The sequence below is a fragment of the Notamacropus eugenii genome, chromosome 4 (genome assembly GCF_028372415.1).
Source record: "Notamacropus eugenii isolate mMacEug1 chromosome 4, mMacEug1.pri_v2, whole genome shotgun sequence".
Taxonomy (NCBI): Eukaryota; Metazoa; Chordata; class Mammalia; order Diprotodontia; family Macropodidae; genus Notamacropus; species Notamacropus eugenii.
This window is the reverse complement of record NC_092875.1, coordinates 14,928,583-14,950,878: the sequence shown is the minus strand read 5'-3', so window position 1 is coordinate 14,950,878 and position 22,296 is coordinate 14,928,583. Positions and strand designations below refer to the sequence as shown.

Genomic DNA, 22,296 nt, shown 5'->3' with positions numbered 1-22,296 from the left:
CATTCGCCAGCCTGTGCCATGCTAGGCTTTGAATCAGTCAGAGCAGCCCCCTTCAGTCAGGTCCCCAAACCCCTGGACTCATCCGTCAAGTCCCCTCATTGCCCCCAATGCCTCTGCCTCGGTCCAGCCCCATCACTGACCCAGTCCTGGACTAGGAGCTAAGACCTCTCAGGCTGAATCCTCTGGTGTTTCCCTGGGCCCCAGGCCCTTCCATTCACCCCCCTCCCTCCACCAGCCCCATTTCCCCCCCTATTTAACAGTAGTTCATTTTTTCCAATTACGTGTAAACATAATTTTCAACATTCACTTTTCTAAGATTTTGAGTTCTAAATTTCCCCTCCTCCCTCCACCTCCCAAGATGTCAAGCAATCTGATATAGGCTATATGTATACAAACATAGTAAACATATTTCCACATAAGTTATGTTGTAAAAGAAGAATCAGAACAAAAGGGGAAAACCACAAGAAAGAAAAAAACAAGAAAGTAGCATGCTTCCATCTGCATTCAGACTCCCCAGTTCTTTCTCTGGATGTGGAGAGCATTTCCTTTCTTTCTTTCTTCCTTTTTCCTTCCTTTCTTTCTTTCTTTCTTTCTTTTTCTTTCTTTCTTCCTTCCTTCCTTCCTTCGTTCCTTCCTTCCTTCCTTTCTTGCTTTCCTGCTTTCCTTCTTTCCTTCTTTCTTTCTTTCTTTCCTTCTTTCTTTCCAAATATTGACTTAGTCTTTAATATTAATGATGGGAATTTAAGGTTATATATTGTATTTACATATACAGCCACAACTGAAGAAACTTCATAAGAAATTATTTCTAGTTACAAGTAGAATTTTTTTTTAATTTTTAAATTATTTTATTCGTTTTCAGTGCTCTATAATCACTTCCACATATCTTAGATTTTTTTTCCTCCCTTCTTCTCCTTCCCCCCTCCCTCCCCACTACCCCCCTCAGATGGCATACAATCTTATGTAGATTCTACACATACATTCCTATTAAATACATTTAGTCATGTTGCATAGAAGAATTAAAATGAATGGGAGAGACCATAAAACAAAACAAAACATAATACAAGAGAAAATGATCTGCTTCATTCTGCGATCCAATTCCATAGTTCTTTCTCTGGATGTGGAAGACATTTTGCCTCAAGAGTCTGTTGGAAATTTTTTAGGTCCTTGCATTGCTATGTGGGACTAAGTCTACCAGAAAAATTCCTGGCACACTATGGTCATTGCTGTGTACAAAGTTCTCCTGGTTCTGCTCCTTTTGCTCATCATCAGATCATATAAGTCCTTCCAGGCCTCTCTGAAGTCTTCCTGTTCATCAGTTCTTATAACACAATAGTACTCTATTACGTTCATAAACCACAACTTGTTCAGCCATTCCCCAATTGATGGGCATCCCCTCGATTTCCAGTTCTTGGGCACCACAAAGAGAGCAGCTATAAATATTTTTGCACATGTGGGACCCTTTCCCATTTTTATGATCTCTTAGGGATGCAGTCCTAGAAGCAATATTGCTGGGTCAAAGGGTATGCACATTTTTGTATCCCTTTGAGCATAGTTCCAAATTGCTGTGGACAGCATTTTCCATCCCGAGCCTTTGGACATTGTCTTAGATACTTGTATTAGCAGCCTCAGCTCTAACACTGACCCAGGACCCTTCCCTTCCCAAGCATCCTGGACCCCTCACTATCCCTCACCATCTCCAAACTTTTGCCAAGGCCTTTGCAGCCTCTCTTGTAGATTTCACCTCTGCAGCCTCTCTTGTAGATTTCACCTCTGCAAACTCTTTTGTAGATTTCACCTCTGCACCCTCCCTCTTCTTGGTGCTCTTCTCCCCTCTGACCTGCCCCCACTCCAGTGCACACCCTCTGCTGCCTCAAGTCTCTCCCCACTCCCAGCCATTCAGTCACTCTAGTGATTTTCTGAGGTCACCCTCCTCCTTAATAAACTCCAGTGGCCCCTTATCTAGTAAAAAATCCTCTGTCTGACATTTAAAACCCTTCCTAACCTTCTTAGAACAGGGAGCTATAGGAATGGGAGCTATTGTATCATGGTCCCAAACCCCTCCCAACTTACAGATGGGGAAACTGAGGCTTGGGGAGGAGGAGTCCAACAGAATCGCTGGCAGAGCTGGGACTTGTGCCTCTGCATTAATCAGACAATAAGCGGTTAGGCCTAGTCCAAACGGGGACAAGAACACAACCCCCCCAACGGTCCCGGCCACAAGAGGTTTGCATTGTCCCGGCAGACAGGAGACCAGACGCAAAGTCAGAAGGGGAGCCCGGGCCTCACCTCCAGTCACGGGCTTCCTGTAGCTTCTCTCTGTTGTCCTTCACAGCCCATCCAGGTGGTTTTGCCCAGTGCCCTCGAAGGGCTGGGCTGACTTGCCCGCAGATATCCCTGGGCCACTAGGTGGTGCCATAGTGCACGGAGAGCTGGGCCTGGCGTCAGGAAGACTCATCTTGCTAGCTGTATGACTCTGGGTGAGTCATTTCAGCCTGTTTGCCTCAGTTTCCTCATTTGTAAAATGGATTGGAGAAGGAAGTGGCCAACCCCTCCAGTATCTTTGCCCAGAAATCCCCAAAGGAGGTCACAAGAGTTGGCTATGACTGAAGACAATGCCCTTGTCCCTTAATAATAGGGGGTAGGAAATGAGAGGACTTTGGGGAAATAAAAATGATACTGGCTTGTAGTTCTGGAGGGCTATAAGCTTGCAGGACACTCTTGGACAGCACGTGTAATATTATTCACATTTTCTCTATGAGAAAACTGAATCTTGGAGAAGGGAAAGGACTCTGCCAAGGTCACAAGGCAGAGATGCTCTTGTACATCTTCCCAGTTGGGGGTGGTGGCAGCCCTGGGCAGAGTCCAGTTGTTCCCTGGCTGGCTGAACCCGGGCAGGTAGGCCTTGTCTGCTTCTGTGTAAGCTGCTATATAAGGCAGCTGGGCCTTGGCCAGAGTTGGCTTCCCCTCACCATGGTGACTTTGGGGCAGTGTTGGTGATTTTGGCCCTTGGTTGTGTTAAGTAAGCCCCTTGGGCTGAGCCTGGGAATTGGGTGGTCATGGGGGTGTTTCCTGGTACTGATACAGCTCTAGGCTTCACATCCAAGGCTGCCTTTGGTCACTGGGGCCTTCTGTTTGTTGACCACTATGGGGGAGGGATCAGGGCTGGAGGGAGATTTTGTTCTGGTCACTTCCAGTCCACTTGGGTCAGAGAAAAGGTGGCCTGGAGGGAGGCTCAAAGACCCATTCTGGTGTGGTAAAAGAAGGACGAAGCCTGGGCTCTGGTCTGACTTATGTGATTAGGGGACTGATCTGCTCAGCTACAACAGGTCTTGTGTGCCCTCCCTGGGGCCATACATGGTATTCTCTGTCTGTCCTACCTGGCCCTGGGTGGAGCCGGGGGTCACCAGGTTGACACTTCCATTCACAGGCCATCAGATCTTGAGTGGGACTAACTGGTCCAGAATTCCTCCTGTCATTCCCTGCTATTTGGGGATGACCCCAATATCTAATACCTAACCCTGCTCCCAATAACTACTTAAGCCATGTCCTGGCTGATACCTGCCTCCAGCCCTTTGTGTTGGAAGGGAGAGCTCTGGAGACTTCTTGGTGCCAGGGGCTCCCTTCCCTTTAGTGACCCATTGGTCATGGGCAGTGCCTGCTGTGGCCTCTGGTCTGAGACAGCCTAGTAGGGAAAGCAGAGTTGGAAGTGGGGGAAGTGGTGCGCTGGCAAGAGTGGAATAAACACGTTCTTATTGTAAAATGTTTGTGGTGCGAATTAGTCACCCATCAACGAATGTTATTTTTTAAATATTTGTGTACCAAGGTGAATTGAGAGCCAATCGCCAAGCATTTTCTCCATTACTCCCTTAAATCAACAAACAAGGCCCTGATTCTTAATGTGTTCCAATTTCTAAGGCTACTTCTAAGGCTGAAAATTTAACAATTGTATCTTCAAACCTGTACAGCTGGTTCTGGCCTACCCTCGTATGAGGCCAATCTCTATTTGGTGGCTCACTTGCTGGAAATCCCCTGGATTTCCTCTCTGAACCTCAGTCTTCTCATCTGTTAAATAGGCATGATGTAAGACCATCCCTTCGTTCTCCACTAGAGTTTCTAGATAAGGGAAAACACAGGAGAACACTAGATGGACCCTTGGTGGTACAGAAGGCTCTAGCTTTCTGGTTTGAAGGTAAGCTTGGTGGTGGGGGGGGGATGGCTAGCAGGAGAAAGTGGCTCTTCAGGCTTTGTCCTCTGGGACTTGAGTCAGCCTGTTCTGCTCTCTCCTCCCTCCATAGGACACTGTATGTCCCTGAATCAATAGTGTCTCACCTCTGGCACCTGCTAGCTGGGTGACTTTGGGTAAATAACCTGACCTGTCTGTCTGAGCTTCAATGTGACTTTGAACAGGTCACTTCCCTTCTCTGGGCCTCAGTTTCCAGCCTCTGATGGACCTTACAGCTCTAAATACAGAGCTTTGTGACTTTCTGGCTAAGGATAGTCCATGCCCTCCCTAGTCACTTTTGGAATGGGTCACCCAGTGGAGTCACAGGGCCTTTCTTCTCTGCTGCAGAATCTGGGGAAAGTAACATCTCCCAATGGCTCTGCTTGTAAAACTTGGGGTCCAGCCTGAAGGAAAATGTGAAATTGGGGAGGGGTCCAGAAAGGAAACAGCTGAGGCATTGTCACACACAGGATACTTTATTGGTCCACACCTCTTCTGGAAGTGTTCCTCAGCCCCAGCCTCTGGGCTCAGGGGGCTTCTCTAAACTTCCCTCCTCCTCCCCTCGCTTCCCACCCACTTCCTTCTCACACTTGCTTCACTTTGTTATCAACATCTTTGAACCCATTAATCATCCCTTTACTGCTTCACCTGTGCAGCTAATCCTTACTGTTTGTATATAGAGAAAGGGGCTAAGGGACCTTGGGTGCTTAAGTCTCTTCCCTTTCTCCTCATCTCAGTTTCCCCCTCTGTAAAAAAGACTGTTGGCCAAGAGTTCTCTAAGGTCCCTCCCAGCTCCAAATCTATTTTTAAAAGACTTGTCACACCTCTGTCATTCCATGTTCTACCCCCACCCCCCATTGTTGATACATTCTAAAGTTCCTACCAGTTTTAATGATCTATGATCCCAATGTTTCTACAGAACCCCATGCCATTGACCTCGCTTAGTATTGCTAAGTCACTAGAGGGTGGAGGTGAGAACTAGCAGGTAGAGGGTGGGATAAGTAAGGCTGGGTTGCACAAGAATCTCTTTTCCCACCACTGTGAAACCAATATTCCCAATTTTACTTCATCAATTTCCAAAATTACTTCATCAGTTTAATTTATGTTGGGCTAGGGTGCTAAGCTTTGGAGGGGGTGGCTTGGGTGCCTTTGAGAAGGCCTCATCCTAGACTCTTCCAGGATGATTTTCCATGGGGCTGTCATAAGCATTCACTTTCATCACAAAATCACCTCCCCTCCACCCCCTTTTCCTACAGAGAGCTCCCTCCACCCACTCAAGGAGGGCTTTAATGGAGAGAAGGAGATAATATACTAAGGATAGGGGATGGCATCTAAGTTGAAGGAAGCAGAAAAATCAAGGTATGGTGGAGGGGACTTTCAAAAGGTGAGAGGAGTCCTGGAGAAAGTGAGCATTTGGCCTGTCTAATGCAATTAACCTACAGAGATATCTCACAAAGCAGAGATACCCAGTATAATATAGATAATTCATGGAGATTACTCACAGTGCAGACTTAACTGATTGATAAAACAGACAGTGCACAGTTAACCTAAGGAGGCAACCCACTGAATTTAATCAACCCAAGCTGGCAAGATAGTTGTTAACATACAGAGATAACTGATACTGTTATTAACCTCCACAGATAACCAAGAAAACAGACTGGGAGGAATTGACAGAAGAAAATTGACCAGGAAAGTTGACAGAGGAAAACTGACCAAGGGGAGTTAGTAGAGGGAAATTGACCTTGTTAAGTTAACCAACAGAGGTAATTGACGCTATTGTTAATCTCTAGAGATCGCCAAGAAAACTGACTAAAGGGAATTGGCAGAAAGGAACTGACAGAAGAGAATTATCCAAGGAGAATTGTCAGAGGAGAATTAACCAAAGGAAATTGGCAGAGGAGAATTGATAGAGAGTAACTGACCGGGGGAAATTGACAGAGGGCAATTGACAAAACAGAATTATCCAAGGAAGATGGGCAGAAGGGAACTGGCTAAGAGAAACTGGCAGGAGGGAATTGACAGAGAGGAACTGAGCAATGGAAATTGGCAGAGGGCAATTGACTGAACAGCATTGACCTTGCCAAATTAACCTACAGAGCTCACCTCAACTGAGTATAATTAACTCTAGAGCTGTACAACAAAGTGAGATTAATCTAGAGAAATAATGTATAGAGCCCAAAGAGGAAATCGATTGAATGTACAGAATTACCCCCAAGGGTATAGTTACCTTGAAGACTCAGTTACAGAGATAATTGACAGATTGTAGTTTACCTAGAGAGCTACCTGGTGATGTCATTAACCTCTAGAGACTACCAAGAGAGTCTATGGAGAAACTGACAGCATAATTGACTGAGGGCACACCCCACCCTAGTCTACTGAATGTACAGTGCTACTCAGTGACCCTACATGGGCAGTGACAGTGTATAATTAACCAAAAGAAGTAATTGAGAATATGATTAACTGACAGACCCTCCCCCTCAACCAAAGTTTAGCTAACTTATAGAAGTGAATGATAGGGTGTAGTGAATGGGAGATACTGTGAGTCATCCATTCCTCACCACTCAATTTTCTTGCCTTGACTGACCCTCCTGCCCCCCAACCCTTTATGTTCTGATGGCTAGATGGGTGTGTACTCCTTGTCATACTTCTGCATTCCCTCGTCTGGGAGCAGCACCTCCACAGTGAAGCTGACCTTCTTGGTGTGAACAAAACTGTAGGTGTTGTCAAACCTCAGGACATCTATGGAGACAGAGACAGAGAGACAGGTGGGAAGGCAAAGGCAACTACATTCTCCTGAGCTTGGAGAGTTGGGCTCTCCTTGTGACTGTGTTTATTGGTCTCAGACAAACTTCCTCCCACCTGTGTTATCTTCTCCTTGGGAACTGCCCTCCTTTTTTCTGAGCCTGTCACCCAACACTAATTCCCACCTGGCTCCTGCTCTAGCCCAGCTTAAGCTGCCCCAATGGGGAGAGGTCACAGTGCCTGAGCCATGTGATTGTCCTGGCACTTGGCAGTCTTAGTGGTAGTGTGAATACCCACAAAGGAGGTGTAATGGAAAGGACCTCTCACTTGTTAGCTTTGTGACTGTGGTTAAGTCATCCCCCTCTTTGAACCTCAGTTTCCTTTTCTGCAAAATGGAGATAAGACTCCCTTCTCTGACTTTCTCATTGAGTTATTGGGAAGGTGGAATGAGATAATGACTGTGTAAACTTTAGACCACTAGAAACATAAGATAATATTGTTACCCTAAGACAAAGTGCAGGGTCAGAGGATCATGGCATTTAGAACAGGAGGAGATGCCACAGGGCACCTAGTTCAACTCCCCTCGTGATGTAGATGAGGAAACTGAGTCCCAGAGAAATTAATGATTTCTCAAGGTCACATAAGAGAGCTGGGATTTGAACCTAATTTCTCTGATTCTGCCCTGTTTAACACAGGGATTCTATGCCCTTTAGAGTATGGTGATGGATGGACCTGATTCTACCATAGTCATCTGTATGGAGAGATGACTAAGTAGAGATGGATTTGGGGAAGGTGTGGGGGCAGGGAGAGGGGAGAAGGGGAAAAGGAGGGGAGGAGAGGAGAGGTCCTGAGAAGGTGGAGGAAGAAGATAGAAAAACAGACTTACAGACACCAGGCTCAGTGCAGGTGAGACTCCCGTCCTCAGGGACCATGTGTGCATTGTATCTCTGGCTGGCGAGCACCTCTGTCATTTCCCCAGCTCTCTGTCGCTCCCCCATCTTGGTCTTCAGGAATACCCCAAAGCCTACATCTGCCCCATCAGACATGAATTGCCACCTGTCATGGAGCCAAGAGCCTAGTTAGGCACCCAAGTCTGTGAATGGGTACCAGGAGTCTTGAACTAGAGACACAGGTCCCTTACCTGAGAACGCAGCCAGGGAAGAGGATCTCATACTCCACCTGATGAGAGGAGCCCCTGCTGATCTGTACTGAGTGCTCATATTGGGTCTTTACCTGGTCCCGCACATACATGGATTTGGGGATCTCACCTCCGTAGTTAATCTGGAAGCAGAGTCTAGGGTGAACAAGGACATCAGTGCTGCCCTCCTCCATTTTTCTCTCCCCTTCTCTGTTCCTTCCTACCCCAGCCTGGCCCAGGGCACTATACCTTGGTTACACACTTGGGGTTCCCATCAGGGTCTGTCAATGTTCCCCCAAATTGTGCAGGCAGCTCTTCGGGGCTGATGAGTTTCAGCAAACCTTCCTTCCAGTTGGCTGGGGGAGGGGGAGGAACGGGACAGTGTGTTATCAGGTGTGAGTGAGAAACTGTTCACCCTTTGTAGGCTGTACTCTGTTAGCTCTGTTAAGTACCCTGTGTAATATTTGGGTAGGTTTTCTGTCCTGTTGATTGTTAGTCAGCTGGGCAGGTCACCACACTAGGTTAGGTAACTTTCTATACTCTGTTGTATATCTCTGTCACTCACTCCTGCATTAGCTCCTACCAGGGAGAGAGTTGGCCATATCTACAGAAGCTGCAACCACTCTTATATGGCACTCTCCATTTAGCAACCTTGTGATGTCTGGAGGAAGAAATTGAGACTCAGAAGATTTTGTGATGTGTTCACAAGGTAATGTTGCAGCCAAGGACAGCCAAGTGATTTTCTTTCTTTTCTTTTTAAATCATCCTTGAATAACTGAATCCATCACTGTGTGCCCAGCTGTGTGTTACTTAATCTTTTTCAGAGTGAGAAGGTTGGATTAGACTTGTAGGGGTGGGGAACCTGTGTCCTCGAGGCCACATGTAGCCCTCTAGGTCCTCAAGTGCAGCCCTGTGACTGAATCCTAGTTTGGATTGGCCCCACTTGAGGTCCTAGAGGGCCACATTGTGGGTTTGGATTCAGTCAAAGGGTTGTACTTGGGGACCTAGAGGGCCACATGTGGTCTCAAGGCCACAGGTTTCCCACCCTTGGATTAGAGAATCTCTAAGTTTCAGATCATGGGATCTTCTGAATATTTCCTCATCCTCCCTTTCAAAACTCAGCCGGGTTTGTTTTTGGAAGCAGTAGGAGGATGTTTGAGCCCAGATGCATTGTGTAGCTGCCTAGCAACCAAATGAAACCAGGTCAGATCACTGGAGGAGAAGAGATGGGGACTTAGTTAAAATAGGGGAAAGCCAGAGGTAAGGAATGAAGAATTGACAAACTTTCTAGGTTCCTTATATTTTGTCCATTAGTTCTATGGGATTAACTATCCTGTTAGATATTATTAACTATATTCTATCAGCTGGCTTTATGACTGCTCTGGCTACTAAAGTAAAGTTTGAAAGGCATAAAGGGGTTCCAAAAATCATTTTCACAAGAACAAGATGGGAGAGGAATGTCTAGATGTCAATTAGAAAAAGATCTGGAGGATTCAGAGGACCACAAGCTCCAAATGAATTAACAATGCAGTATGGCAACCAGAAAAGCTAATGACATTTTAGACTACATGAAGAGAAGTTCAGAGTCCAGGAAAAGGATGGTCCAAAAAGACTCTCTGTGGTATAACCCATCTGAAGTGCTGAGTTCAGTTCTGGATGCCAAAATTTAGGAGGGTTATTGACAAACTGGATAGGCTCCAAAGGAGGACAGCCAAAGTGGGGGAAGGACCTTAAGTCCATGGTATATGAGGATGGGATGAAGGAACTGGGAATGCCTACCCTGTACAAGAGACAATTTCAAGGGATGCGAACACCATCTTCAGGTCTGCAAAGGGTTGTCATGTGGAGAAGAGATGAGCTTTTGTTTTGCTTGGCCCCAGAAGACAGAACAAGGAGTCATGGGTAGAAGTTACCCTGGGAAAAATTAATGGCCTCTGGGGCTCCTTTCCCCTCTTAAATTCTGGGATGCTGGGACAGGGACATCTTTGTGTTCAGGATGCCTTGCTGAGTTTTTCTGCAGAGTCACTCACCTCAGCAAGCTTGCTGGTGTCACCACATTCTGCTGGGTCTCTCTCTAGGGTTACTACCCTTTGTAGGGCATCTCTACAGGTTCACAGTGCCCTATCAGCCATTGTTTCAGGCTAACTCTTGATTGGTCCATTGTAGGTTAATTATAACCTCATTTTTGGAGGTAATTCAGGTTCTCCAACTTGATTTGTGGATTTGCAAAGGGCCTGAGATGGTGGAGATTGCCATGTAACATCCCTCATGGGCCCAAAGCTTTGGGTGGGAAATAATTCTTAGTCCAGTTCTTGGGTAAGTCCATCGATGACAAGACTTAGAGGAGAAGGAGAAGAGAAAGGAGAAGGAAGAGGAGAAGTAAGAGGGAAATGAGAAAGAGAAGAAGAAGGAAGAGAATTAAGAAAAGGAAGAGGAGGAGGAAGAGAAGGGAGAGGAGGAAGAGGAGGAAGAAGAGGATCCAGACTGGTGGAAGGGAGAGCTACTCACTTCCCAGTACAACAATCTTCCTGCGAGTGTCTTCACTCAGGAATGGTTTCATGAGATTGTAGCCCACAGGGAATAGTTTGGTGGCTGGAAAGAGAAATGTGGAGAGACTGGATGAGAAACTTTGCAGTTACGGCCCTGAAGAAAGCTCTATGCTGGTGGTCCAATGGTAAACCTGGACAGCTCCCGTCAATCAAAAGTAATTAAAAACCAATTGTGTGAGATCCTTGGACTGGGCCCTGGAGGAGATAAAAGTTTGTATGACTCCATACATGGAACTACAGTTTAACAGAGGAACAATGGTTTTTATTGAAGCCAGTCTTGGGATAGGTGTTGTGGGGATTGGAGAGAAGATGACAGTGTAGTTGTGTGAGATGGAACTAACGTGGAAAATGACAGGAGAAAGATACGGGATAGCACTAAAGAGAGTGATATTGACCCTCAGGCTGACTGACATGCTGTAGTGAACGTTGAATTTGGAGTCAGGAAAGCATGAGTTCATACCCTACCTCTGACACTTGCTGGTCATGTGACCCTAGGCAAGTCTCTTAACTACTACTGTTTGCCTCAGTATCTTCATCTTTAAAATGTTGATAATAATAGCATCTAATTATGTCTCAGGGTTGTTGTGAGGATAAAATGAGATGATATTTGTAGGGTACTTTGCAAACTTTAAAGTGCTATACAAATGCTTCTCCTACAGTGACAATGATAATATCTTACTAGCTACCTTCACGTACTGGACTTCTCTGTCCCCACTGTTCTGGTCCTGATCCCTTCCACTTGTCTGGACCTTTGTCCAGGCTCTTCTGTAGTACATTTCTCCCACATTTCCATCTGTTGATATATACCCCTTCTTTCAAGACCTAGTTCAAGAGTCACCTCCCCCATGAAGCCCTCCCTAACATGCCTGGGTGACTTTTCCCTGCCCTAATATCTCACAGCCCCTGAAGCCTTTCCTGATCTCCCCCCGCCCTGGCTCCTTACGCCTCCCCCACTGAAATTACCTTGTTTATATGTTGTATCTTTTATTTGTCCATGTCACTTTCCTTAATAAACTGTAAATGTCCTGAGGGCAGGAGCTGGTTCATTTTTGTTTAAGTTACAACTGGTACCTCACACAGGGGCTGGCACATAGTAGGTGCTTAATTGAAGTGAATTATGGAACCACAGAATTTGAGAGGTGGAAGGGTCCATTTTTTGGATCCAATCCATGAAGGAAAGCAATCCCCTCTGTACAGTGCCCAGGCACCGGTGGTCCTCTGTCCTCTGCAGAGAGGGAGCTCACCACCTTCAGGGCAGGCCATTTTACTTTGTCACTTTGTCTGGAACTTTCCCTTGACATAGAGTCTAATTCTGCCTCTTTGTATCTCCTGTTCTCTGCTCCTGGTTCTGTCCTCTTGGATCAAACAGAACAACTGAATCAAGGCACAGCAGGCATGACTTTGTGGGGTTTTTTGAGGAGGAAACTGTGGTAAAAGTGACTTGCTCAAGGTCATCAGGCTAGTAAGTGATGGAACCTAGTGTTGAATCCAGATCTTGTAGTTCCAAGGTCAGTCATGGGAAAGAGTGGTAACTGACTTGGTTGTGGTCCACAAACCTATTAAGTATTATGTGCCATGACTGGGGCTAGGCACTGGGACCAGAAAGACAAAACTGAGATGATTCTTGCCAATGTCTTGAGAGACAACAGTATTGGTCCCCACTCAGGACAGTTGTTGGTGTGGGTGTGGCCGGTGGCACATCCAGCCCTATGTCATAGGTCTATGGGGTGGATCTCTCTGAGGACAGGTTGTGATCATACTTACCCTTTATAATGAGCATGAATTTGAGCCTTTCAGGGTAGTTCTCTTCAAGAAGACTGAAAAACTGTGAAGCCAACAAGGTAGGTGCCCATTAGACCTGTGGACCCCTCTTCCCTGGGCTCTTGCTCACATCCTTCACTCCATCCCTCCCAGCTCTGAAGTTCCAGGAAGCTAGAATTAGGGCACCTTGGGAGACAAGCCCTTCCAACCCCTGTGGGGTTTCCCTTCCCCATAACCAGTCCTCTCTGGGCACAGCCCAGGGAGATCCATCCTTCAAAACCTTCTCTATCCCAAACTGCCTGGTTGAAATCTCTCAGCTTTGTGAGACACAGGTAAAAGGCAGAGTGCTAGATTTAAAATCAGAGGACCTGGACTCAAATTCTGTTTCTGCTAATAATAATTGCTAACATTTATATAGCACCAACTGTGTGCCAGGCACAGTGCTAAATGCTTTACAATTCTTATCTCATTTATATTATCTCACCACAACCCTGGGAAATGGTGCTATTCTTATCATTTCCATTTTACAGATGAGGAAACTGAGGTAGGCAGAGGTTAAGTGACTTGCCCAGGGTTACATAGTTAGTAAGTGTCTGAGGTCAGATTTGAACTCAGGTCTTCCTGACTCCAGGTCCAAGACTCTGTGCACTGTGGCTGCCTTACAAAGCAAAATTGCCATGATGGCCTACGTTTAAGTATGTGTATGTGGAATGGTGTGGATGAGAGCACAGTGGTAATTAAAAGTTAAGTGACTTGACTTTAGACCAGGTCTTCCTGCCTCCAAGACCAGTTTTCCATCTATGATGACTTTGCCTTTCAATCTCATTTTAGGGATAAGGAGGACTGGTCTTGTGACTTTGCTCGTAGGTCAGCACCATGATGAAGTGGACAGCGCATGGGACTGGAGTCAGGTGTTCTGGGTGCAAATTTTACCTCTGATACTTATAATTGTGTGACTGTGGGCAACTCAACCTCAGTGTGCCTCAGTTTCTTCATATGCAAATAATGGTGGGTTGGACTGATGCTCTGACACTATGACCTCTATGGCTCCTTCCAACTCTAAATCTGTGATTCCGGTCTCACTTTCCCAGTAACTGATAACGTTGGGGAATTGTTTAACACCTTGAAAAGTGAAATGATTTGTTCAGGGTCTCATGACCAGGTGGGTCCGAAGTAGGACCTGAACCTAGGTCTTGCTGACTCAGGCCATCTCTCTATCCATTCTTTAACCTCATTTTATAGTGAGAACACTGACGCCCAGGGAGATGAAGCAACTTCTCCAAAGTCACAGGTAGAAGGTGTCAGAGGAGGGATTTGGACACAGGTTCTCACTCTAGATTCAGCTCTCCTACCTGATCAGATTCTCTCTCCATTAAAATATGGGATATTTTGGATTATACTATAGGATCGAACTCTACTTTCTAAAGAGCTCCCTGGGAGCAGCCTCACCCACCTCCTGGTATGTTTCCACCAAGGGCTTCCAAAAGTGCTTCAGGCCCAGCCCTTCACAGTCAAAGATCATCACAATGGTCTCAATCTTCTTCCCAAGCTGCGGGAGAGGAGACAAGGCTGATGAGCTCCAAGGAAGGGTGGGGTAGGGTGGGAGGGAAGACAGAGGTAGGAGCCCTCCAGGCAGAGAGGAGGGGGCCTTAGAAGAGAGGATGGTAGAGGTGGGAGGGGCCTTAGAACAGGGGATGGCAGAGCTGCGAATGACTTTAAAACAATGTCAGAGCTGGGAGAGTCCTTAGAAAAATGAAGGTCTGAGTTGTAAGGGTCCTCAGAACATGGAATGTCAGAGCTGAGAACTCTAAAAACCTTTTAGTCCAATTCCCTTCACATTATGGATGAAGAAATAGGCTGGTATGGGGATGTGTACACATATACAGAGAGAGAAGGAGGGAGGGAGGAAGGGAGGAGAGAGACAGAGACAGAGGAAAGAGAGAGAGACAGAGACAGAGACAGAGAGAGACACACACACACACACACACACACACACACACACACACACACACACAGAGAGAGAGAGAGAGAGAGAGAGAGAGAGAGAGAGAGAGAGAGAGAGAGAGAGAGACTGGCAGTACTCGCTTCAGGTTACAGAGTCAGTGGCAGCGCTGAACCCATGGTTGGTTTTCTCACCCCTCACCCAGAGTCCTAGCCACTGTTATCTCTCCACCTCTCCCCCTCCTCCCCCGCCGGCCCTGACATTCCCTCTCTTTTCCTGGACAGTACTGACCTCCATAGCTATTCTCCTGTTTCCTGCCACCACCCCCACCACCCCAGGTCCAGCTCCCTGACCTCAATCCTCACCTTCTCAGTCTGCAGGTCACACTCACGTAGGATGCGCTCACAGTCCCGCATCTTGGCCTTGAGAAAGTCTTGCTTGGTGACTGAGAAGAGGAGTCCCTTGGGGTCCAGGGGACCAATAATGTCGTACCAGATGGGGCAGCCATCCCGGTCATAGCCACAGAGGCCCCCTGGCATGTACTGCTGGATCACCTGGGCAGGGACAGCAGGCGGGGCAGGGCCCAGGTCAGGTGGGATGATTCAGCAAGGGTCACCTGGGTTCTAATCTTGACCTTGCTGTGTGACCCTAGCCAGATCACATCCCCTCTCTGGGTTTTGGTTTACCCTTCTGTAAAATGAGAGGTTGGGAAACAGTCTCTGAGGTCCCTTCTTTTTTTTTTAATTTAATTTAATTTTATTTTATTTTTTAACTGTCATTTATATATTTTTAAAATTATTTTTTAATGTTTAACAATCACTGCCATACAATTGAGATTTTATCCCCCCCACACCTACCCCCCACTACCCCCCTCCCTCCCCACGACTGCATACAGTTCTGTATAGGTTCTACATACACTTTCCTATTGAGTATATTTTCACTATAGTCATGTTATGTAGTCAGACTAAAATAAATGAAAGAAATCGTATAACAAATCAGAACATGATACACAAACACACACACACACACAAACATGATCTGCTACATTTTGTGAGTGACTTCCATGTTTCTTTCTCTGAGTGTAGAAGGCATTTTGCCTTAGAAAACCACCATTGGGATTTTTTTTTTTAAGAAGTTCTTGTGTTATTACGAAATTCCAAGTCTACCAGAAAAAACTCTCGCACACTGTGGTCGTTGCTGTGCACAAAGTTCTCCTGGTTCTGCTCCTTTCACTCTGAGGTCCCTTCTGACTAAATCTATGACTCTATGACCCTTCTCCAAGCCTCATTTTCCTCCTCTGTAAAATGAGGGGGTTGTACTTTAAGGGCCTTTCCAGTTCCCATGCATAAATTAGGCACCTCGGGTTGCTTTGGTGACCTTTATTCTTTATTCTTTTTCTCCCAATGGGTACAGATCACACAACTCAGCTATGCATACAGTAGGTGCTCCATAATAGCACTTCATATGTCTCTAGCCTTCTACAAAGGTAGAAGTGTAACTAGTGCCAACATCTCCATCCCCATCCCACAGCTGAGGACAGAGGCCCAGGGAGATGGAGAAACTTGCCAACGGTGAGTGTCAGAATTCAAACCCAGGTCTTCTGCCGTTGAGTCCAGGGCGTTTGAACTTCATTATTCTTCTTTTTAACATATGTATATGTATACTAATATATATGAATATTATGTATTAATACTAACATGTATGTATAATATGCTAACATTCATAATATTCATATATATTAGTATACATATGTAATATATAATATACACACATTTTCCCCAATTACATGTTAAAGCAGTTTCCAACATTCTTTTTTTAAGTTTTGAGTTCCACTTGCCATCCCTCCCTCCCTCCTTCCTCTCCCCTCTCCCTGAGATGGTGAGCAAACATGGAAGACATACCATTATTCAGTGGTTGCCTACCAGATATTTACTGAGTGATGAGTGAATGCATGAATAGGTTTCGCCTGCTTTGGGGGTCCTGCTCCCTCCTTCTACAGGCACCCTGGGAGGCAGGGGCTGCTTGGGCAGGATCGCTTGAGCCTCACCTCTGGGGGTTGCCAGTCGAGGATGTGATCGATATCCATGTTCTTCCGGAATTCCACATACTACAGAGAGAACAGGCACCTCCCGTGAGGCCGGGCCAGGCTTAGAGGAGCTTGGGAAGGGGCAGCAGGCATCCCTGGCTATCAGTCTGAGATGCCAAGAAGGGGGAGGGCGTGGGCAGGAGGGGGCTGCTCAGGCTAGAGCTGGGGACTGGGGAGGCTCACCTTGCGGACCATGGCTTCTGACTTCTGCAGGTCGAAGTTTCGAGCTGAAGGAGGGATATGTAAAGACAAGAATGATTACAAAAAGAGAAAAAAACAGGCCTCATCACAGTAGGTTGCAGAGACAGTGTGTTGTAGAGGGTAGAGAGGCAGCCTCAGTCCCAGGCAGACGGCTCCACACAGGATGTGCGAACTTGCACAAGTCACAACATCCCAGGGCTCTCGGACAAGCCTCTGAGACTTAAAGGTGCAGAGAAGGTTTGTTGATAGAAGGAATGTCTTCACCAAGAAGATACTGAAATGATACTAATAAAACCCCAGGCCTCCCATTCCTGTCTCCCTATCCTACGCAGTAACCTTATGGAGCATTTTGGCCATTGAAGACCCTTTTAAGGGTAAGGAATCCCTTTCCTCACAACTCTGAAATCAGGGTTCAAGACTTTGAACCCCCTTTTACAGATGGGAATACTAAGTCTCAAAGAAACACAGTGACTCACCCAGGGTCACACAGCTAGTAGGTTGGAATTCAAACCCAGGGCTCTCTCAACTTCAGTTCCAGAACCAGAATTTCTGCTCCCCTAAATTGCCTTTCAACATGTTTTCTGTGTATTTTCCAGTTTGAGCCTCACCAGCCACCTTGAGTAAGCATTGTCCTGCCCATTTTACAGGCGCTACAATTGAGGCTTATAGGACTTAGAAGGGGAAGGTGGCTGTTGCCCCTAGATACAAAGTTGATAGGACTTTTGGGGTCCTCTCATTGTAGAGATGAGGGACTATGAGGCTCAGGGAGGTTGTGGTTTGCCCAAGGTGACTTAGTCCCATGGGTAGGGAATCTCAAAATATCAGGGGTGATTAGGGATCGTTAACATTTACAGTAAACATGGCCTCCCTGCCTTGGCCCCTTTCATCCTCATCCTCACCCACATGATGGTTGTCATTTTTATGTCTATCATCAGTAAGATGAGTAGGGAGCAGGCGACCATCACATGGCAGTATGGACTTTAATGCTGCCCAAATGCTGGGGCTCCATGGTGCCAACATTATGCCACAGAACCCCTGATTCTCCTGCTACTCCCTTCCCTCCTCACCTCGGAGCCAGCGTAGGAAAAAATAATCGTCAGGGTTGGGTACACTGGGCAGTATGTCCTGGATGTTCTCTCGGAACTGTAGAGAGAGATAGGCGTGTCAGGCTGTTTCCCCACTGAACCTGGCCCCACTTGGGTTCAGTCACATCCAGTCCTGGGGGCCAATGGTCTCTTAACTGCCACATCCAGTGGAGTTTTCTCAGTCCTTATCCTTGACTTCTCTGCCACTGTTGACACTATCTGTCCATCACCTTCTCCTCCTGGATACTTACCTTCTCTTTACTCTCTAGATAACTGGAAGCCAGGCAGTCTCAAAAATGGTCATATCTGCACATGTAAACAACTTGGAAATGTAATTTTCTAACCTGTTAAAAAATCTCCCAGGAATTTCGATGGGCACGAAACTCACTGAATTGGTTAGAAATATTAGAAAAAAAAACCGCTTTCCAACTATGATTTTTTTTTTTTGTTTTTTTAAGACTGGGTTTCTGTAACCGACTCAAGCTGGAAGTACAGAGGTCTAGCCTGATATCGATCTATTTGTATGGGAGCTTTGACTTGGTCCATTTCTGACCTAGGGCTTTCTGTCCCTTTTTGGGTAGCCTGGTGGCCCTAGGTGCTGGTGGCTTAGCATGTTGACAACAAATTTAGTGTGGACACCCAACCAGCTCAGCCCACTATAACTCAGAACTCTGGAGTTCAAGAAACCCTCTGCCACCTTCCTGGGAGATGATATTACAGGTCTGTACTACATCTTCCCATTAGTTAGTAAGAATCAGTTAATTGACATCAGGGCAGAAGGAATGAACTGGGTAAAAAACCTTTACATGATTGGTGGATAGGAACTGAAAAATAAGTATCAGGATTTTGCAAACCTGGCCAATAACACAATTCTTCTATTTGGACCCGTTAGCACAGTGCTTGGCACACAGTCGTGCTTAATAAATGTTTATTAATTGACTGACATAGCTTTGAGAATTATCCTCATTATCCATTAAAACCAGTTATTGGAAGAAACAGAATTTAGAACCAAATGACCCTGGAATCACTGATCACAAAGTGAGGATAGGGGTTTGGGCAGGGGAAAGGAACAAGCATTTATTAAGCTACTACTGTGTGCCAGGCACTGTCCTAAGTGCTTTACATCCTTTCATTTAATAAAAGTATTAAGACAAGATTTTTAAACTATTGAAGGCCTATTCAATGACACTGCCATAGCTAAAAATATTGTTACCAACGATGACCATTTGGGGAGAACAAAAAGGTTTTTTGTACCATTAATAAATATTTCCAAAATATTATTTCACGTTTATCTCATTCTTTTTCATTTCTATTTTTGCAAGTTATCACGTTACCAATTATTACCATAGAAGTATGTGAGTAGAATTTGTTGGAGTATAAAAAAGTTTTGGTTTTTTTTGCTAAGGGTGTGCTATCAAAAAAGTCTGGAAATCAGCGATCTAGTGGAGGGAGGGTGGGCTTCATGTCTGGAAGGCCTGGGATCAAATCCACTTCCTAGGCAAATGATTTAATCTCTCTGAGCTTCGGTTGACTAATCTGGAAAACGGGGTAGTTCCTGACTCACAGGGTAATTTCCAGGCTCAGATGAGATCCTGTAGATAAAGTCAGATAGGATAATAAAGGAAATCCCACGGGTCTCCCTCCTCAGAACTTTTCTCAGGTTTTTCCTCATGTATCAATCTCATCCTACTTGATTGTTAAAACTATATCCCCTCATGTTTTAAATATATTCCCAGTGCTTAGTACCTGGCATATAGTAAATGTTTAACAAATGATTTGCCGTTGACTATTATAAGCCTGCTTCGTGCAGGACTCTGAGTTTAGCTCTGCTGAGAATATAAAACAAGGCCCACTGCTCCCCGAGTTCTAATCCAGCCTCAGACACTTCCTGGTGATTTGATTCCGGGCTGGTCACTCCACCGCTGTCTGCCTTGGTTTCCTCATCTGTAAAACGGGGATAATAAGGATACCTACCTGCCAGGGTTGTTGTGAGGATCAAATGTGCCATATACGTAAAGTGCTTTGTAGATGTTTATTATCATGAGCGATTATTATTTGCTTTTAAGGGGCTTACACGCCAGGAGGCAAACCTTTTTCCCTGTTTGTGTTTCCATCCCTTCCTCTCTAGAATAATGATGATATTCTGAGCTGAGTGCCAGGATAGGAATGGGGAGCCCCCAGTGATTTTCCCATTGTTCCAATATGTGACCATTTCCCTTCTCCAGCTTCTGTTTCCCCAGGCACAAACTAGGATGACATGGAGTTGGTGGTCTTGGAGGTCCTAGCATATTCTAACTCTCTTGGAATGTAGGAATGCTGCACCCCCTGCCTCTCAGGAAGATCGTGAAAGCCCAATGAGACAGTGGCTACGACGCCTGTAAAGACATTTCTGTTGTTGACCTGGGCCTGTGATTTTAATGGTGCAGGGAAATTCCAGTGTGGAAAGTCCCTCCACTGAGGAAGTTAGGATCCTAGATCTAGGGCTGGCAGGGACCTCAGAGATTATGAAATCTGTCTGCCTCATCTTATGGTCAAGGAACCAGATCCAGGGAAATGAAGTAAAGTTTCCAAGGCATTAGACTTAACTGGGGTATTAAGGAGACTCATGACACCTATGGTTCCACAACAGATGTCTGCCAGGCAGAAGAAGGATGTGAACTGAGATCTTCCTGACTTCAAGGCCATCCTCTATCCCCTGTGCTACACCACTGCTCTGGTACAGAAATGCTAGCTGGTCATAAAACAATGCTGCTTGTTTTTTGTTCTTCTGTCAAAATCGCTTTTTTATCCTGGAACCACCAAGCAGTCGGGTGTATATTTTGTGTGTGTGTGTGCGCGTGTGCGTGTGCGTATGTGTATGTGTGTATATATGTGCATGTGAGTATGTGTGTGTATGTGTGTGTGCATATGTGTGTATGTGGTATGCACGTGTGTGTGTGCGTGTGTGTGTGTGTGTGTTGGGGGAGGTCAAGGAGGGGCTTCTTTAGGGCAGGGAGGTGGTAGAGTACTATCTATATACCTGAGGGATTGTGGCTGGAGATGCCAGTGAGGTCAAGGATGCCAGTGAGGGAATGGGGAAGTTGGAGGAGGAAGCGTGGCCTGAGACATGCTTCTGAATGGGGAGGAGCCCCCCCAGGGCAGAAGAGGGTGGTGAGGAGGCACACCCCAGGATACACAGTTTTCCCTTTCCAGCCTTGGGACAAAGCTCCGTTGGCCCCTCCTAGGTGTGGGTCTGGAGGGATCCACCAAAGACCCATTTCAGCCTCTCTGAGTTGACTGTGAAAGTGGTCCTGGGAATGAGTGGAGTCCCAGAGTCCGACTCTCCTGGGGCTGTGAGTGGAAAGGATGCTGAATTCAGTGTCCGAGGGACCTGGTTCAAAGCACTTTTTGGAATCTATTTAGCTCTCTGACTTTTGGCAGGCCCTTGGGCCTCAGTTTCCTCACCTGTAAAATGAGGGAGTTGGACTAGGTCAGGGGCTCTTGACCTTTTTGTGTTCTGGGCCCCTTTGGCAACAGTCTGATCAGCTTAGATCCCACTGTCTACGGGAAGCCTTTCCCAACCTCTCCTCATTCCAGGACTTTTCCTCTGTTGATCATTCCCTCATTGGCTTCCATGTTGTCTTGCCCATTAGATTATGAGGTTGTTGAGGGCAGGGACTGTCTTTTGGCTTCCTTTGTACCTCCAGAGTACCTGGAACATGTAGGTGCTGAATAAATGCTTATTTACTGACTGACTATGGATGGACCTCTTTACAGAATCATGCAGGTTGCCTACACTCACAAATGAAAGACATTCTGAATTTCAGTTATAGGTTAGTGACAATAAAGATGTAATTATTTTCCCATCATGGATCCTTGGAGATCAGTAGATCTTGTGAAGAATCCTTGGGTTAGGTGATCTTGGGGGGCCCATTCCAGCTCTAAATCATGAAGTGAGGCAGAGGTTATTATCTCCATCTTACAGATGAGAAGACTGAGGTCCTGAGAGGGGAGATGGCCTGTCCAAGGTCACAGAACTATAGGAATTCAAACTGGATCTTCTGTCCATAGGCCTGGAGTGTCCCTGTCTCCCCTCATCCCCTGTATCACCTGGGATCTCCTCTTACCCTCCTCAGGTGGCTATTTCAGGGACATGACCGGGGCCCCTGAGGAGGGGGAAGGATCTCTCTCACCTTGGCCAAGGCCTCTGCCTGCTTGGGGCTCAGATCCCCAACTCGCCCACTCATGATGACTGGCCGTCTGTTTTCCTCTGCCTTCCAGCAGGATCCCAAGGCCCGACTCAGGCCAACCCAGGGCAGCTGAGCTTTTTGCCAGGCTGTAATGGGCCAGCCTCCAAGCTCGGCCCCCTCCTTGGCTCAGCGCCCCTGCTACATCTTACATAACTGAGATTAGTGTGGATCCTCCTCCCCTCCCCCCCAGCTCCGTAGCACCATCCTGGTTGGGTCCTCCAACAGATGTAAGTCAGGGAGCCCAGGGCCAAGGCCAGGGCCCAAATGGATGGGCTGGAGGGTCAAGGATGTCCATCTTCAGAATGGAATGTTGCACTGGGAGCAGGGAATCCAAGTTACTC

General features: G+C 46.3%; 1 protein-coding gene across 1 annotated transcript; it reads right to left on the bottom strand.

Annotated features, from left to right (window-relative positions):
* Window positions 1–4,679: 4,679 nt before the first annotated feature.
* LOC140499025 (SEC14-like protein 3) lies at window positions 4,680–22,021 on the bottom strand. Its single transcript, XM_072599937.1, has 12 exons — window positions 21,899–22,021; window positions 17,709–17,784; window positions 16,624–16,667; window positions 16,402–16,461; window positions 14,720–14,908; window positions 13,866–13,961; window positions 12,416–12,476; window positions 10,611–10,694; window positions 8,352–8,458; window positions 8,106–8,245; window positions 7,851–8,020; window positions 4,680–6,961 (listed from the first exon to the last, which is right to left on the bottom strand). Exons 1-12 carry the CDS (start codon window positions 21,950–21,952, stop codon window positions 6,840–6,842), a joined length of 1,203 nt encoding a protein of 400 aa, XP_072456038.1. The 5' UTR covers window positions 21,953–22,021; the 3' UTR covers window positions 4,680–6,839.
* Window positions 22,022–22,296: the final 275 nt, after the last annotated feature.

Coding starts and splice junctions, on each gene's coding strand:
- LOC140499025 (XM_072599937.1), bottom strand. CDS start 21,952: ATGAGTGGGCGAGTTGGGGATCTGAGCCCCAAGCAGGCAGAGGCCTTG. Junction 16,668..17,708: donor TTTCCTACGCTGGCTCCGAG/GTGAGGAGGGAA, acceptor TCCCTCCTTCAG/CTCGAAACTTCGACCTGCAG. Junction 6,962..7,850: donor CTGCACTGAGCCTGGTGTCT/GTAAGTCTGTTT, acceptor CTGTCTCCATAG/ATGTCCTGAGGTTTGACAAC.